General features: G+C 39.6%; 1 protein-coding gene across 1 annotated transcript; it reads right to left on the reverse strand.

Annotated features, from left to right (window-relative positions):
* Nucleotides 1-13,641: 13,641 nt before the first annotated feature.
* plk2 (polo like kinase 2) lies at nt 13,642-17,754 on the reverse strand. Its single transcript, XM_005794887.3, has 14 exons — nt 17,518-17,754; nt 17,311-17,418; nt 17,093-17,209; nt 16,771-16,900; nt 16,389-16,572; nt 16,048-16,246; nt 15,771-15,918; nt 15,570-15,664; nt 15,130-15,262; nt 14,911-14,991; nt 14,621-14,780; nt 14,241-14,370; nt 13,985-14,095; nt 13,642-13,836 (listed from the first exon to the last, which is right to left on the reverse strand). Exons 1-14 carry the CDS (start codon nt 17,737-17,739, stop codon nt 13,645-13,647), a joined length of 2,010 nt encoding a protein of 669 aa, XP_005794944.2. The 5' UTR covers nt 17,740-17,754; the 3' UTR covers nt 13,642-13,644.
* Between the last annotated feature and the right edge of the window lie 1,013 nt (nt 17,755-18,767).

Genomic DNA, 18,767 nt, shown 5'->3' on the forward strand with positions numbered 1-18,767 from the left:
ATTGACAAAAGATTTCCAATAAATCACAAAGATTACCCCGTTAACAAATAGATTATTTTTCTCGTTCTTAATAAGGGAGAGTTGAGGATTTTGAAGCATGCCTGGACTCGCTCATACTGGCACAAAAGATTGCTTAGTAATTAAATTTTTCATTGTACCTTAACATGAAAGGTTATCAAGGACAGTGTTATTTATTTATTTAATTTTTTTTACAATTTTTGCCAAACAACCCTGACAGAATAAATATCAAAACATTTTCTTTCTACATGATTTTGGTTCAGGCTTAAACAAAACCTCCATCTGGAATAAACATAAGGTTATCCCTAAAATTTTCTGCAGTTGTTTTCATTCCTTCATAGCTTGTGCTTAATAGTATGTGAAAGCAAATGTACCTGCTTCTTTCAATAGTTAAATGTAACTTTTGGTCTGCAGGTGGTCTTTCAGCTGACACACACACACACACACAGATGTACAGACATAAAGTAACAATTACTTTCATCACGTTACTCTGATAAGAGGGTGAGTAACTCTGTTTGTCTGTGTTGTTGCTTTCAGTCAGTGTAAGTCACACACAGATGAAGTCAACAGAGCCTCACAGAATCCTATAAAAACTTCCCCTTGGGCACAAAAAGCTACATGTAGCTTGCAGGCTATTTGGAAAGTTACGGCTCCTTGGAAGGACACAAGACAAGCTAAAGTATAGGCTTTGTTCCATGATAGCTGAATACAGAAAGCATTGTGCAAACTTGTCAACTAAAAGAGCATAAAAATAAACTTTTATGAAAAAAGTGAACATTGCTTTGGGCTGGAATGAATTAATGAGTTTTATTTGTAACAGAATTAGAAAACATTTATGTCTCAGTGCAACCACTGAATTTATTATTGTCTAAAACTTAGAGTCACCTAATTGAAACAATCAGAAACTATTTTTACCACAGAGAAGTCCCCATCAAGTGCTCCATTCTTTTAAGTGATGTGTGCAGCAACAGGGAGCATGCAGGACAGTGGACCTTGAGGAGCAGGTTCTGGGAAACTCTGAATTAGAGCATCTCTTAAAAATTCCAACTCTGATTGTTGGAGTTTTCAAGGCAACCGCTTCATCAAAACCCAATGAGCCAATATGCTGAGCATACAAGTCATGACAGCTCGAATCAAACTCTATCCTTCTTGAGGATTCCATTTCACAAAACAATTTGCCCACATAGTATAGCACAACCTTTGTCTTGTCAGCATGTTACTGCAGTGTTTAAATAGATTTTCATTGGCTTTGTGTTCTATAATTTGCCTGCTTAGTATCCTATGGTTTAATGCGTGTAATTCTGAAAATAAAGGGATCAACACATAAATTCTAGCTGATGGTTTATTACATTCCATTTATAATTTAACTTAATTTAATAAAGCATGCCCTCAGGTACAAGTACAGTTAAATCTTTCGGCACAGCCTAGAGGAACCAGTTGTCTTTTAATATGAGATGTGATATTAGATAACGTAATATTAACTGTCATTTAAATTAAAATTTTGACTTTGGAATTACATTTCAGAGTACATTAAAATGTTTTCTAGGAAGTTGCCTTCATTTTCCTTGTACCTGATTTGCCTTTGAGGATTTGAAAATGGCTATTATATCATCACATTTCTTGTTCTATTATTAAAAAACTGTCTTCTAGAGATTTTCACCCACCTCCTCCATGTTTTCCTCCCAGGGCTAAACTCATCTGGCTTATTGTTCTGATTTCATCCATTGAACCAAACAGAGGATATCCAGTCGGATGTGTTCCTGTTCCCTTCTCCCAGAAGCAATACAAACAGTGACAACAGCTATTGTCTTGCTGCCTGGTTAACAGTAAGTGACATGACAGTTCGTCAGCAGTTATTCTGTCACTTCTGGCTAAAGTCGAGGGTTTATTCAAAAAAAGCATGTACCTCAGCGGCTGTCACTGTTTATCAGTCCTACGTCAATCTTAGAAATTATTTTCTGAACAGTGGCAGCAGCTGCATCCTATTGTTGCAACTAGTACAATGAATCTTTCCAACAAGCTACTTCCCTTGATGGTAAAAAGTGTTGCTGAAACAGCTGATATCCTTACATGTTGCACTTGTTAGTTTTAAAATGCTTGAATTCAACACTTCTGAAAACTAAAGAGAAGTGGTCAAAGCAAATGATGAGATAACCATGTTTGAGATAAACAACTGTGTTTACACAGGCTTATCTGGGTGGACACTTCCTGGGGATATCAGAAAGATAACACCAAAGTGAGTTTTAAATAGGGATTCTTGATAGAAATGAGATTACACCGATAAAGCAAATTAGTTTTGGAAATAAAACCTCCAAAACATGTCTAAAAATAATCCCTGTTTTGTTTACTTAAGATTAGATTTTAGCCTAATATTTTCAAACTCAAATTAGGTACACCTGACTCAGACCTTTTTGGCTTCAGAAGTGCTGTAGTTTCTTGTGACATATATTTTTGTGACTCCTCCATTTCACCACATCTCAAAACTGTTCTATTGGAGAGATCTGATTTACATGTAGGTCACTGGAGTACAGTCATGGAGCTCATTGTCATGTTCAGGAAACCATTTTGAGATTATTTGAACTTTGTGATGAGGTGCATTATCCTGCTGGATGTAGCCATAAAAAAAACATACCCTGTAGTTATACAGAGATGCATATTTTACTACTACTAGCAGTTTGAACTGTTGATACAAGGCAAAGTTTTATGCAAATAACAACCAGATTTTACCCAACTATCTGTATTTTGTAGATGTTGAGACTTATCAGTCTAGGCAATGCTGTTTTCTATCAGTTATTGGTTTCATTCATCTGTTACCCTCATCCACATAAATGCCACTCACCCAATATTTGTCTATTGAAAATCTAGTAGATCAGAGGTGTCTGACACATTCAGACATCTGACAACAACAGTGCCGTATTTAAAGTCCCCTAAATCCACTTTTTCTCTATCTGAAGCTCAGATTTATCTTCAGTGAGTCGTTGTTCCCACCGCTAGATGTCTAGATATGAATGGCTGATTTACATTTTGTGTCAACAAACAATGTAATAGGTGTAACTAATAAAGAGGTTGTTGATACAAAAAGTGCCACCTGTTTCATGCATTTGTGTCTTAAGTAGATTTTTCACTGGAACTGTTAATTGACCACTTGCCCTCATTTGTCCTGATTTCTCCCTTAAAAGGTCAATGTGTCCTTAAGACTGAGTGCTCCATAAAACAGAGTCAAATAAAGAACATAACAGTCACACTCCACTTCTATTGATTTAACCTAATCAGATACAAGGAGGTGTGTAAGCAATACAGGATGACTAACACCGAACTGCAGCTGGATGTTTACATGCGGGCAAATGTGAGAAAACTGTTTGCCATGGAAACAGCATTGTCTCCCACTCTAGTGCAAGTGGAGGATGCCAGTCTATTATCTGAGATGATGTGCTGATTGGTTCATTGATGTGGCTGTCCAACAGGCATACAGGAACACTTCTATTGACGGCTCTCTTCTGATGTCAGCTTCTCTTGTTTCCACTTTCGCCTGACATTTTACAGCTCTCTTTCACTGTCTATGAATGCCTGAGCACAAATTGATTCTTCATGAATGAAAACAATAAGGCAGGCCTGGGGGGCAGCAGCTGACTAGAAAGCTCTGTTAAAGTGGGGGTATTATGTATGTTTCAGGCGCATAGTGCCATTTTAGAGCACAATTGTCTTCAGTTGTTATAAAAAAAATGCTGTCTTTATCAAACATAACTTAAAATATATTTGACTTTCAAATCTAACACTTTGGGATTGGGTCTCTGTCTCTTTAAGAAGTTCTTTCTGACATGTCCATTTCACGTCAAAGTAGTCTGTTGGGGGAGACCTGAGAAGGGATCCTCTATCAGGCAGAAACTCAGCTGCTGCCTGCAGCTCCAAAGAGGAGCTTTCTGTTAGCAAGCTTTTAGGCACCCCAAAATGGTTGCCATGGGAGATACAAGGATTCCTCAAATATTAATGAAAAAAATCGAATGGTAAAAATGGTAAGTGACCTACACTGGAACAGCGCTTAATCAAGTCCAGAGGACCCCAAAGCGCTTCACACTACATTCAGTCATTCACACATGTGCTGATGTTGGCAAGCTACTCCGAGGAATAACATTACACATAAAGCTAAAATAAAATCTACTTTTAGAATTACCTGAACTTATTCTGTGTGACATGAGAATAATGATTAATGAAATAAGGTTATGTTTAACATCTATTCATTTCGATTTTGCTGTCTTGAGCAAAGACAGAATGAACCCACTACATTTAGCAGCAGGTTTTAAGTACAAAATAAATACATTTGCCTTCCACAGAGCAGCAAAGTCCAAAGTTAGCAATAAAGGATCAGAGCCTGGCATGTTGGAGACATTTCCCTGTTTCAACACACCTTAATTAAATATGAGTGTCTTGGGCAGGCCCCATGCAAAACCTCATGCACTGCTGAGGAACTAGTTAAGTCCTTTAAATGAGATGTTAGAACAAGAATCCACCTGTTTTTGAGGGCTGTCACTAAACAAATTAAGAAAAAATACTTTCTTGTAAGGGACGAAAAATGTTAAAAGTGGACCACTACAGCTGTTTAACTCATACAAAGTGTGCATGTATGTGTGACAGGGTTAAACAAATTTAGCTGAATCAGCAGTTTTACATTAAAATGACTTGAACATAAAATATTTTGTGTAGCTACCAGCTCAGTGCATCTGTTGAGACTTGAATAGATTGTGAAGTGCCAGCATGAAGTTAGAAAGAAACATTAAGATTAAAGGGTTCCCTTATTGAGCAACATGGCCCCACCTGCGTGTACAGGAGTGTGTGCTGAAGGATTTTCTTTGTTTCCTATCTGTGTGAATCACAGGACTGAAATGCTGCTCTGATGCCTCAGGGCTTTCCTCCCCACGGAAGACATGGCCATGTTTAAACACTGGCCACACTTCACAGATCTTTTCTGCACAATTACTGATACCGACAGTCAACCTAAAACAGGCTTTGAACAGACTTCAGTAGCTTGTGTGGCTGATTAAAAGACCATGTGGCTTTTTTTGTTTATGACTCCAAATGTTAACTTATACAAGTTAATACATTTTCATAATGTAACATTTTTTAGAATGATTCATAGCAGATTGTCGCAAAGCAGGTTTGAATTGTGTAAACTTATTCAAAGGCAGTCTTTTGGAAGCAAAGTTTTTGAACAAATAACACATGAATGAATCATCTTCTGTATCAGCTTTTACATGCATACTTGTTGAAACTCTGCACAAAGGAATTAGAGCAGGGGTTCTCACACCCTATTGGTTGCTATGCCTGGAATTTGGGAATTTTTTTATTCTTAGTTGAAACTATTCATGAGAAGAGCTTGAACAATAATTATACCCCTGTCCAGCACATTTTGGTGATTTACAGTGAAACTACCGTGTTATAATGACAGGACTGACTGTGTGGAGCTTTTAGGCAAGGTTTCGATCCCACTGAAATTACTGCTGCAAGTTAAAGCAAAAGCAGGCGGTGTAGGAACAGTCAAAATATGTAATTGCCTTGTTTTGATAGAGTTTGAGTTTAGTTTAATCTGAATTGCTTTTGTTGTTTATGTCAGTTATACAGAGCATCCTTTAGTGTCATTTTCCTTTCTTTTTCTGCCATATCAACTTTGTTTGGTTTTCCTTAGTTCTCCACCCCTGCAGGTTATTCAGGTTATTAAACTCACCCGTTGCTTGAATAAGTGTGTGTTCAGTCACCATTATCCACTCCTTGGTGCTCTCCTGATTGTTGTCTTTTTGTTCTGTAAATAAATACGCTTTATGCAAAAACAAAACAAATCTTCAGTATGGCTTTGTAAAACTGCAGCGAACATGTTTTCACTGTTTTCCACACTCCAGATTTGACGACTATTCCTGATGGTTGCCATGTCCTGACAACAAAAGCGGAAACATATGAAAAAAAAAGAAAAAGGCACAGAGGAAACTTCTACCTCAAAACATTTCATTATCTTCTTTTGGCCTTTTCCTGTTTATGTATGTTTATTTTGGATTTCAGAGTGCAAAGCAGTTTGAACTGGTCTAAGTAATCAAGTATCATATCGTCCATCCTGAAAGAGAAAAAAACATAACATTTTCTCAATGAGTTGGTGGAGGTCAAGGATTGTGGTCATAAAACAGTGAAAGGTTTGCATTGCTTCAGCTTGCTATTGCAGATTTGTCAAAACCTTTTCTGATACCAAGTTTGTTTTACTTTAATTTTTAAAAGAGAAGCTTGTTAATTTGAAAATTGCTCTATATGGTGTCCTGGTGAGAGAACAGAAAATGGCCTTTCATTACCCTTAGTCATAAGTCTGCCCACACACACAATCATGTGATGCTTTAACAGCACGTCTGCAGGTCATCACCCCGTTTTTCAAGGAAACCAGATTCTCCTCAGACCTCACGGAGGAGGGCTGTTCCAGTCAGAAAGGACGTAAGAAAATCTATTAGAAACAGAACAAAAATCATCCGTCACTTCAATACAGTAATCAGCTTGTGATGCTCATCTGCATGTGACAGCATCTGAGACGGTAACGCAGCGACTTGACGTATGCAGTCTGAGAGGGTTCATCTGAGTTCAGTCAGTCTGGCACATGTGATTAATGTCTGAATAAAAATGTTGTTCTGTCTTAATGAGACATGTTCAATAAAACATGAAGCCCAAGTATTTAGTAATGGCAGCTTAATTAGGAGCTGGACAACTGGAAACAAGGGAGACAGAATGAATTACACAAGAAGAGTAAGATTAAAGCTATACTTATTCAGCTTCTCTGTGCAGAGTGATCTGGATTCAGAACATGCATCAGTCTCTAGTCATGTTGGTAAATGGGGATATTTTGCCAAACTGTTGTGTTGTTTTAAAGTGGAATTGATAAAATCTTCTGAAAATTGTTTGAAAGGACTTTTAGGGTTTTTCTTAGGCTTTGCCTACCTCTTTAATTGTTTGTAATTCAGAACTCGGCATTTTCATACAACCTTTTTTTCCCCCTGGTTTAGCCTCTTAACTCTGACCTATAGTAAGGTTTTGAAAAGACTTAAAATCTCACGAGAACACCGTGTCTACATAAAACAGATTTCACACACACAAAAAATAATCACTTTATAATTTTATTTTCAGGTAATTTGTTGCTGATTGTCCAAACATGTGATTCCTTCACATTTCTATTGAATTTATCAAAATAACACACTTTAATTCACCAGAAATGTAATATGCCTATCACTTTAGGTATATGTATATAATAGACTTGTTCTTTTGCACTCAACTTTTCTAGTGTCAGAATTTTAGCCACGTATTCTTTAATACGCCATTCCAGATAGAATTGACAATTAGTGAACAGTCGAAGTAAAAATAAAGGCTTAAGAAGACTAGAAAAAACTGCAGATGAAGACTTCTAAAAAAATTTAAAAAGTAAAAAGAAAGAAGGGATTAAACCTCCAAAACAGGGGTGGGCACTCCTGGTCCTCGAGGGCCGGTGTCCTGCAACTTTTAGATGCATCTCTACTTCAACACACCTGAGTCAAATAATGAGGTCGTTAACAGGACTCTGGAGAACTTGACTGCACTTAGGAGGAGATTCAGCTGTTGGATTCAGGTGTGTTGGACCAGGGAGACATCTAAGAGTTGCAGGACACCGGCCCTCGAGGACCAGGAGTGCCCACCCCTGCTCCAAAAGTTCACAGGAAGGGAATAGAAGTGGTGAAAAATTTACATGAAGGTGTGTTTGAGAGGGTGTTTCATTTGGAATCAGTCTTTGCTCCTTTTGTGCTTTCCCACTGAGGTATAATAAGATAGATTTGGCACAATTCTTTGATCCACAACTGGACTCAAGCCTATTTTTATAACATGCAAGCTTCTATTTTTAGTTTGTCAGAAAGGATCTCTTCAGAGGGCTGATTGTAGGAAATTGCCGGAATCAGAGCGTCACACAAAGTATCCACCGCGTCTTACCCGATGACTCATTCGCAACTCTAAATATCACTGAACACCTGGAGGGAAACCAAAGATGACATGCTGCAAATACACTTGAATATCTACAATCTTATTTAGACACTCAATAAACATATTTCTTTTATGAACAAGAACATTTCGGCCCTAGGTAATTTTGTGATGTTCTGATCTTTCCAGTCAATAGGCTACTGCTGGAGTAGTGGAAGGGCTAAGTTGCACTCATCCCAGCTCTTTTTCTGTTTTAGTCCACAGAGTAGGAGGAGTGCTGACATTTGATATATGCAAAGGCCTTCAAATTCCCCAAGTACATCCCAGTATGTGTGTGCTTCAAAGCTTTTTGTTCCCTTTCAAAACTCAACTCAACTAAATTCTCTTTGTGATACCAAACTGACTCATTGTTCTGCCTGCAGAGAACTTTCTAATAGAGCTTTAGCAATAAAGAAACTCATTTCATACCAAGCCTGCTTGGTGGAACAATACCTTTTGCAAATCGTCAATATGTCACGATTTGCAGTAGAGAGGTGGTGATGCAGACGCAGAGGACCCAGGCTGGTGTGAAGGAGATGATGATTTAATGAAGAATGGATGTCAAAAATCCAGGCAGCACAGAATGAGCAGAAGGCTTAAGCTCAAAACTAGTAGCAACTGGTAACCAAAGGACATCTGACAACAGACTAGACAAAACAGCTTGACAGCAAGACAGATAAGACAAGGATCCAACAAATAACAAGGAACACAGGTGGGATTAAATACACAGGGAGACAATCAGGAGAAACAAGGAACAGGTGTAACTAATCAAGGGGTAAATGGGACAACACAGAGACTCTACAGAACACAGAAACCTAAATAAACACAGAAACAACCAAATCCTTACACAATATGACATTTCGAGGCAACAGCTTTGTGGGTTTCGAAACGGAAAACGACCATATTTTGCTAAAAATTTAATGGGAGATTGCACCATAGCAGTGCTTCTCAAGCTGTGTGAGAAGTATCACTTTTAGGGGTGCATAGAAGAAATGTTAAACATAAATTATTAGCAAGGCATATACAGATTAATTGTAGGATTAAAGTCATTGAAAGCCAAAATGACAAGCTGTTGTCAACTTACAACTTGAAATGACATCAAACTAAACTTATTGTAAGTGCATATATGGCATAGACCACAATGTTAGACTGACTGTCTGTGTCTATCTATCTATCTATCTATCTATCTATCTATCTATCTATCTATCTATCTATCTGATCTATCGATCTATCGATCTATCTATCTATCTATCTATCTATCTATCTATCTATCTATCTATCTATCTATCTATCTATCTATCTTCTGCAGGCACTGGTAAGCTGGTCAGAGTTGATTTGCAAACAGGAACAAGCAACCTTGCAGATGTTATGATGATGAAAGGTGGATCTACAAAGTATTGCCTGAGGGTGTGCCAGTGGATGGTGGGGGGACTGAGTCAAATATAAGCAATACTTTTTGGACTTTTACTTGTAAAACATTTGGAAAATCATGTTGTGTTTTCCTTTCACTTCACAATTAGAGCTATGTTGGACAAAATCTCAAAGAACTACATTACAGTTTGTGTTTGTAATAGGACAAAATGTAAAAAAAACTTTAAATAGCAACTGAGTCACGGTAATTTAACTTCCAAAGGAAAATAGCCAAAATAGGTTTTTCTGTTGTTTTGTATGGAATAACAAACTGGCCAACATGTAATTCCTGTTATGGTACTGTTGTAAACCATATATCAAGTTGTTTAAGTGAGATGGTATTGTTAGAAAAAGTTTGAGAACTACAGCGCCATAGGATGCCAAACACCAAAAGCTATTCCCATTTATTACATTTTTTTGACACAAGCAGATTCCTATGTGGCCGGACAAGTTGATCAGCAAACATTCGCTGACTCCTGATGTGACCTGAATTTCTGAGTGTGTGTGTGTCTGTATAAAAGCTGAATCTATATTCAACCATAGAGAGTTCTCACACTAAAAGCCTAAGGGTAAGAGCCATTTTCCGAGCTGCCTCCTCAGAAATAGCTACCATTGCATCCATGCGATGAAGATGCTGCACTTCTATCCAGTAGTAAAGATGTCCTTGAAGGACTGAAAACTTCCCATCAGCAGCAGGGTCTATTCCTGTCGGGCTGAAGCAGCCATTCCAGGGGTCATTACTGTCTGAACACGTGCACACACACACACACACACACAAACACACGCCCACAGACCTGGTGGTGTTGTCATGAATAATTCCCAATCACTTCTCCTGTAGGCTACTTCCTGCTCTTGTTTCTTTTCTGTGTGGGTATGTTTATGCATGAGATATTCATAATTGAACTCTGAAGTACACAGATATTTTCTGAGTGAACAACTAAAGATAGGGGATGACTCAAACATCCGTCTTCAACTTCCACCATTACATAAGCATGAGAGAGGTGGAAAGGTGTTTGGCAACAGACGGGTGAATCAAACACTGGCTGGGGATGAAGGGTGATTCTCATTCCAGCAGCCTAGCGGCCCGTGGTTGTGATTTTCAGTGCAGGGGATCAGCGAAGAGAAGCAACGTCACACATCCGTTACGCAGGGTTTGTTAATTTCAAGCTCTCATCACGTTGGTCAGCGGGTTGCTTGTTTCCATGGCCACGGAGAGTGAATGCGAAAAGATGTTCAAGAATGAGTGTAGTGACTTTCCCTGAAATGCTGTGATGTAATCAATGACATAGTTTGGCAAAGTCTGTCACTGTGATAGTGTGTCTGTGTCCAGCAGGCTTTTCTTTCCACATTTCTGAGCCACCCGCCCTGCCCACGTATCTGCTAATCAGTGCGCCTGTTTGTATGAGAAATAATGACCTCCTGTGTGTTTGTGGCACAGGGTCAGCCACATTGCACAGACGTCCATTTTTGCAATCTATTATTTACTGCTGCAAAAGAAAGCTAAGCTGAAGGAATAGGGAGCCTTGAACTGCAGTATAAACTACTTCCCTGTAAAAAGGTTTTCTCATCTATCCATCGCTCTATCATTTCCTGTTGTAATTGCAAGGTAAAGTACCCAGACCAGTGCATGGCTTAAATCACTGAGAGTTTTAAGATTTAATCAAACAGACTATAAGCTTAGTTCAAGTGAGATTCTGTTGAAAGGTTTGAGTAGTTATTATCTTACCTGTATGATGTACCTTTTCTTACATCTTTATGCAAGCTTCAACTATACTATTTGGAATAGGTAATAGATAAGCAACACTCCAGCATGAAATTTCTAACCAATTAACAATGTAGCAAACACTATTTAATCATCAGCTAAACAAAACTACCTCAGGTCTTATAGACATGTTTAAAACTCTGCAGCATAAACGTTGTAGCGCTCAAATGTTATGTATATCGCATATGCAAAATTGATATAAAATTTCCACAACTACCTATCAAATGTCCAGACAATGACTCAATAATAGCAATACTTAACCTCAAAACCATGCAAAAACTGCACTGATGGAGATATTCTCACACAAGGATGTCTAAAACTGAAAACGAAAGTGGCACCTTTTGATTAATTCAGCTAATAATTACACTTATGCCACTTACAGTATGTGCACATATAGTTTGTTTCAATGATCCTTGAAAGAAAATTAAGACAAAATAAGACAAGACAGTGGGTGTTGCAGCTGAAGCAACATACTCCATCTTAATGCAACTGGAAACTGTGAGTTGCACACCTTCAATCTTAACACGCACTCAGTTCAAACTATAAATTAATTAAAAAAAAGTGGCTTCAAAGACATGACAAGACGCTATGGTCCACATAGTCTGCTTCTTTTTCTAGGCTAAATGTTTTAGGTAACATGCATTTTTAAATATGAGGGAAAATTTTCACTAACATGGTTTCTTAAACAGAATATAGTAGTGGGCATAATCAAAGTGGGCCTCTGCGTCATAGTTTTTAATAAAACCTGTAATAGCTTAACAAACCACATAGTTTAAAAGCATCTCCAGGTTCGGGCTCTTCATGGAAATCTACTTTTCTCTCAGCACAAATGGCAAGCAATGCAGAAAACGCATTTTGCAAACATCCCTGTTACTTTTGACAGTGTCTTAATACAAATACAAATTAGTTGATGCTGGAGGGTAAAGCTAATGTCTCCCAAAAGAACCATTACTTTGTACTTCTACAGTCTTAAAACTCCAGTCTCCAAAATGTTATAGTTATTTATGCAAATGCAATTTTATGAAGCCTTAAAACATTATTCAATGAGACTGAAGCTTCTGATTATTTACAAGAGAAATGGAGGTAGGAGGTTGAGTGCAACCAGTAAATGTCTTGTTTGAAACGTACTAAAAACAGAATAGAAAAGTAAGACACTAAAAATGAAGTAAAAATGATAACATATGTGAAATGTTAAATTACTGTATTTTTTTTTTTTTTTTTTTATTGCTTTGCATGTTCTGTTCTCAGTATTTGCTTCACACAGGAAGAATGGCGCGTTGCCTCCTATCTCCATTTTCTGTGTAAATAATCATTGGCTTCTTGGTAAATTCCCAACTTTTGCAAACATATTCACAGATTATATGTTCATAAAATACCATTTGAATTCAAATCCACTTGGGTCTGTCTAGGAGTAGCAGTTACCTTAATTCTGATCTTGATTTATGCGAAACAGAGATTACTGTACTCTAGTACAGTAATCTACTGGAGGTGAGATGTTAACCACCCACATTATAAGATCCTAACAGAGCTTTACTCTAAAAACTCTTCTATTAAGAGTTCATACCTTGGAAAGTATTCAATAGACCTCAATGCCTTCCAAGTGTTTTTGTTAATGAAAATTAGTACAGAAAAACTCAAATGAAAAGAACAATCAACTTTTTTTTTAGAAAACACTCTTGTTTATTAAATAAATAAATACTGCACTTTATCACACAATAAGTTATTTAAGACATTGTTACCTAGGTGATAATGGCTCTTAAATGGTTCTATAAAGTCCTGGTGTAATGTCATTCTACATAACCTCTCGCTCAGAGTGCCGAGACCATCTGTCAAATAAAGACAATAAGAAACAAATCACAGTTTTTAGAAGTTAGCGTAATGTTACACCCCTCCCTGCTCAGACAAACATGTACTCATTTAAACCCTTCAACATCCACACCAGTCATTTCTTTCCACGGCTGAGATGGCTTGGACACACACTGTACATCATTTACAGTATCTCACAGTCGAGCTCTGTTAAAGTTCAGAGCTTCGTTTTATGCTTCTGGAATAAAACCAACTGTTCTGTACACACCTAAGCTGGTGCCAGCCCAGCTTTAGTCTCATTACATGCCCGAAAGCCCAACATGTAGGATTCACATTCGTACCAACATCCACGGTCCTCTCTCTCTTTCCCAACAGTACAAATCAGCCCTTTATTTCCCGTCAACATTCATTGTGCTACATTTCGTTTTCCCAGGCTCTTTCAGTCTCTCTCTGCATTACACTTTCACCTGCACCAACGCTGAGTCATGACAGTGAAACGGTGCAGGGATGTTCATATATTTTGCTCAAGCCCAGCCTGAATATCCGCCCGTTCTCTCGCAGGTTTCCTGTTCCTCTGCAGCACTGCAGTAACACAGTGGGTGGAATTTTCACTATTTCAGTCTAACGCAATTTTTGTGGGTTTAGCTGCATCTCTGAAGGAGCATATTGAGGGAGTACACCAAGCGCTGGCGCAGGTCGTTGGGGCAGCCAGACGTCAGCAGGGAGCTGAGCTTGAACGTTTTAGAGACTCGTTCCTCGTTGATGTACGTCAGCATGTACTCATCCTTCTGGCAGCACAGGATGATCTTGGTGTGATCATGGTAAAAGTTAACCTTTGGAGGGAAAAATAAACACAAACACATTAAAATATTTTACCTTTTTATCTATATTTGACGTGTAATTCAGAGGAGAGAAAACGTCATGGCTTGCACTCAAACAGTTCCTCTCAACATGCCCAGCAACAGCCGTGGGTGTGTTTACCTGGAAGGTGCCGTCGTTAAAGAGCATCATGAGGGCGCGGTCTGACTTGAGCCACTGCAGCAGGTAGAGACGGGGCATGTGTGAATCTGTTGTAGTACCAAGGTCCCCACCCTGAGAAAGCAAAAAGACAAATACCTCGGGATTAGACAGGCTGCAACTTGAACATTTCTAATGTTCTAGGGTGTGGAGAATCGAGGAGAAAAAATAACAGCAAAAGAGATGCAGCTTAGCTTGAGAGACTGGTATTTTCACTTACATCCATGAGGTTTTCCTCCATGTAGTGGGAAAAGTACTTCAGCACAGTCACTTGGCCCACAAAGTGCTCAGGAACCTCACAAGTGGGAAAGACAGAGCGCTGGCCTAACTCTGCATAGTAATGAATGGTCCTGAGAAGGAAGACAACACAGGGTGTTACACATCTAATTTGTAAAACCAACACTAGATAAAATAAACAAAAACATATAGCACATTTTGACTTTTTTAAACATTCCTTTGTGAAAACAGGAGCTGAATATGTCAAAAATAACCCAATCTTTAAGGTAACTCCTTTTTCTTTTTGTAAACCTGACTGTACCACTAAGCCAACAGCTTTAACAACAAAGTATAAGTGTTATGATAGCACAGACTACTGCGTACTTTCTATCAGGCAGGAGGCTCATGTGGGTGCCATTGTTGAAGAGAACGCCAACGGTGTGATCAGACAACTGGTAGCCGAAGCCGTACTTATTGGAGTAGTCCACCCATTTGGTGACCCACTGAAGACTGCAGCTGTTTAACGTCTGAGGAGTGTCATTTGCTGCAAAGAGAGAAGAAAAGTCAGGATCAGAATACAAGTACACGGAAGACCTTGGGCAAGACTCATGCATGAAAGTACGCAAGGGAAAAGCTAAAGGACTAAGATTTGAATTACTCAGTAATTTACTCACCTTTAGGCATATTTTCTAAGCATCCTCTTAACACACTGGCAACAGTCTCAGCCACGCTCCCTGTTGTGTTGTCTTCAAGACCTTTGGAAACAAAGACAGAGAACCATTTATATAGATCAGATGTAAAAAAAAACACAAACCCCCCATCCCCCGAAAAAAAAACCCCACATACACTCAAGATTTATTACACATAATCTTTTCACTCATGATGTAACTTACATTCACTGCTGCTGCTACAGCTGCCCAGACTCCCCCTGACGATCAGACGAATGGTGTCTTGCGTTGCTGGCGACTGACTCTCTGTTGCTAAGGCAACGGGGCTCCCGGCAGATGGCGGAAGTAGACTTCCATTCTGAGGTGGGAACGAGTGACGACAAGGCTTAGATTCTGCGAGTTTAGATCATCTCTTCCTACTATGACTCAGTGGTCACCCACAGATTTCAAAGTGCCTGGCTTTAAAGGTTGAGATTAAAGTGTTTTCAACTAGTTCAGAAACTGTGCTTGTTAGAAAGTTTTGCTGCAGCTACAAAGGGTGATTCATTGGATTCTCCACAGTGGGGTATCTCAAATCCACACAAGTTTTAACTGCTGTGTGACTAATGCACCTGCAAAAGTAGCCTACCCACGCCCTTGTAAATATTGGGCTGTTGCTTTCTTACCTCAGACATCTTTCTGCTCTGCTGTTGACTGATGACCGTCCTCTCCAAGTCGTGCTGTAGTTTGTAGATCTCCTCCTCCTCCTTAGTTAACTTGTCTGCAAGAAAACAGCAAACATTAATCCTTGAAGCTGCACAAACTGACAGGTTAGTTGACAAACTGAGTCAACTAAGCAGTTTTTCTTTTTTTATTATTATACTCACTGAGGGTCTCGTAGTATTTGACCTTATCTCTCTTCCCACCGAACAGTGCAGCAGCAGCTTTTTTAAAGAAGCTCTTTGCAGGACTGGAGACATGAAAGTCTGGTGGTGAATGGCAGCAGTTAGGCGACAGACGCTCTGGACTAAAGCCCTGTGGAGAAATGAGGAAAGTGGGTCAGTGTGTGGACAGATAATTACAGGGCTGGAAGGGTCATCTCTGAACTCCCACAAAGTGGCATTTGCAGACTGAATGCCAGAGCAAGCCGAATAGAGGTCTAACCTGGGTGAAGAAGTCGTGTCTCAGAATATGGTCTAGATTGGGTCTGTCTTCTGGAATCTTGGCCAGCAGATTGGCAATGAGCTGCTTCGCCTGCGGTGACAACGAGGAAGGGAGCGAGTACCGTGCTTCTCTTATACACCGGTAGGTCTCCTTCAAGTTGGTGGTTTCAAATGGAGGTCGGCCCAAAAGCATAGTGTACCTGAAACAGAATCCAAGAGTATATGGTTTAGAAAACATATCTTCTATCTTCAAGCGGTATTCACTTGCAATTTTTGATGATGACAAATTTTACTGAAGCTTTTTGCAGTCCCTAACAGTAGAATAATAGGAACCCAACTCACATTACACAGCCCAGAGCCCAGATATCTGATTCACAGCCATGACCCTGCTTGTTGAGGACCTCAGGGGACAAGTAGTTTGGAGTCCCGCAGATCGTCTTCCTCCTGTTTCCCGCTGGCTCCAACTTGGCAGCGAGACCAAAGTCTCCGACCTTCAGTTCCATCGACTCACTGACAAAAAAGTTCCCTTTGGGGGAAAAAAGACAGTAACAATATGAACACTTGCTAAGCCAACCAAAGATCAAAGGCATGGTACTGCACAATTACTATGGATTTGAAGAGAAAAGATGTTTGGTAACTAAATCACACATACATGTGCAGATTTGCAAAGTATTGCAAAATAAAAAAAACTGTTGCGTAACTTTTGTGGATAAAAATTTCTTACCCAATTTAAGGTCCCTGTGAAGAATTTCTTGTTCATGCAGATACTTTAGTCCAGAAACAATCTGTCTCAGGTAATACCGCACTTCTGGCTCGGTAAGCACTTTGCGCGCCTTCAGAATGTGGGCCAGGGACTATGGAAAGACAAAATAGAAAATATTTAAATATATTCACCTACTTTAAGACATGCTCCATCATAAATGCAACTCTGTAGGCTTCATTAAGAAGTCGAAGGTTACTATATCATGCAATAAAATATAAATAACTGGTTGATATATTTACTTTCTATGCAATGTCTTCTTTATTTTTCTTATAATTGCACTCACTTTTCGACTGCAGTATTCTAGCAAGATGTAGATGTTCTCTTTGTCCTCAAAATGATGATAAAAATGCACGATATTTTTGTGGTGCAGGACTCTGTGCAGCTCAATTTCTCGGTCGATCTGCACACAGAGAAAGGACAACACGGTCACGTCTGTAACCAAAGACATTTGAGTGACAACATGCCCGTGGGTGCGCACAGACACCGCAGCAGCGCGCTTACCTTCTCCCGCTGGTGAGGCTTGGATACGCGCGCATGTGGGATAATCTTCGCTGCGTAAACTTTGCCGGTGGAGAGGTCTGTCATCTCATAACATTTAGCAAATCCTCCCTGGATGAAAGAGGGGAAACAACATTGTTAAAACGCCGTGCCGTCGGGATGAGAAGTAAATTCCAACGAGTCGAGGGCAGAGGCCGAGCTGTGCGCTACCTTTCCCAAAACTTTCCCCCGGCAGTAGCACTTCCCCGTGGCCGGGTCGGTGATGATCCTAGCCATCTCTGACGGAGCGCTGCGCTCCTCCGTTCTCTTCCGCCGAGGCTCGCAGGACCTCTGCGTCGATTCGCACATGCTGCTGCTGTTAGTCTGTTGGAGGACGGTGCTTTTATGTACTTCCATTGGAGGACTGATTCTCTTCCCGCATACAGAATGCATCCCAGAGAGGCGCTCTGTAAGCTTTTATACCCTCTCTCTCTCCCTCCCTCCTTGTGCTCTCCCAGTCTCCCTCCCCTATCCCCCTCACCTACCAAACTCCTTCTCTCTCTCTCTGTCTCACTCACGCACACACACTATCGGACACACACTCTCTCTCTCTCCATCTCTAACGTCATTGTAGGAAACGGGAGCAGGAGGTCTGACTTTTATCGATTCCCTACCAGACAGAGAGACTGCCCGTTGATGGTGACACAGATGTAAAATACGAATTTAATAAAACCGCGTGTTTTGATTGATTTATTTTAATTGCTACATTATGACCCCAATTGTTTATTAGAAATGGAAAAAATGGTAAATGGCATTTATTTACATTGCGATTTATCAAGTCCAGAGGACCCCAAAGCGCTTCTCACTACGTTCAATCATTCATGCACACATTTACACACTGATCAATGAAAAAATGTTTGAAAAAAAGATTTGATCACGGAGACAGTAAAGTAAAATGTTATGATCATTATGGCAAAATAAAAAGGACATCTAATCCGTGGGTCTAATCCAAAAAGTCTGCATGGCACACAAAACCAAACCAATCTGCATTCCGTACAGCCTGGTGTTAGGCTGTGGAGAACCAAGGCCAGTTTAGAGCTATAGCGCCCTCAGGTGGATAATTTTGAGTCAGGTCGGAAAAATGTGTCAGCATAATACACATACAGTATCAGATGTATGACCACAGACAGGTGAAGTACATGGCTCTCACTGTCCGGGTGGGATATATTAAGTAGCTAGAGAACCTGTTGTCTTCAAAATGAATGTGTTAGAAGCAGGAAAAATGCCCAAGAGAAAGAGTTTGAGCATATTTCACATGTACATATCCAAAACTGCAGAGCTGAAGAGGTGCTTACAGTGGTCTTCATCTATCAAAAGTGGTCTAAGGAAGAAACAATCTTGATCCATCAGACAATCAGACAACTGCTGCAGAGACTGATTCTGACAGAAAGGTGCCAGGATATAGTAATGTAGTTTGTTGC

This window comes from Xiphophorus maculatus, chromosome 12 (genome assembly GCF_002775205.1).
Source record: "Xiphophorus maculatus strain JP 163 A chromosome 12, X_maculatus-5.0-male, whole genome shotgun sequence".
Lineage (NCBI taxonomy): Eukaryota > Metazoa > Chordata > Actinopteri > Cyprinodontiformes > Poeciliidae > Xiphophorus > Xiphophorus maculatus.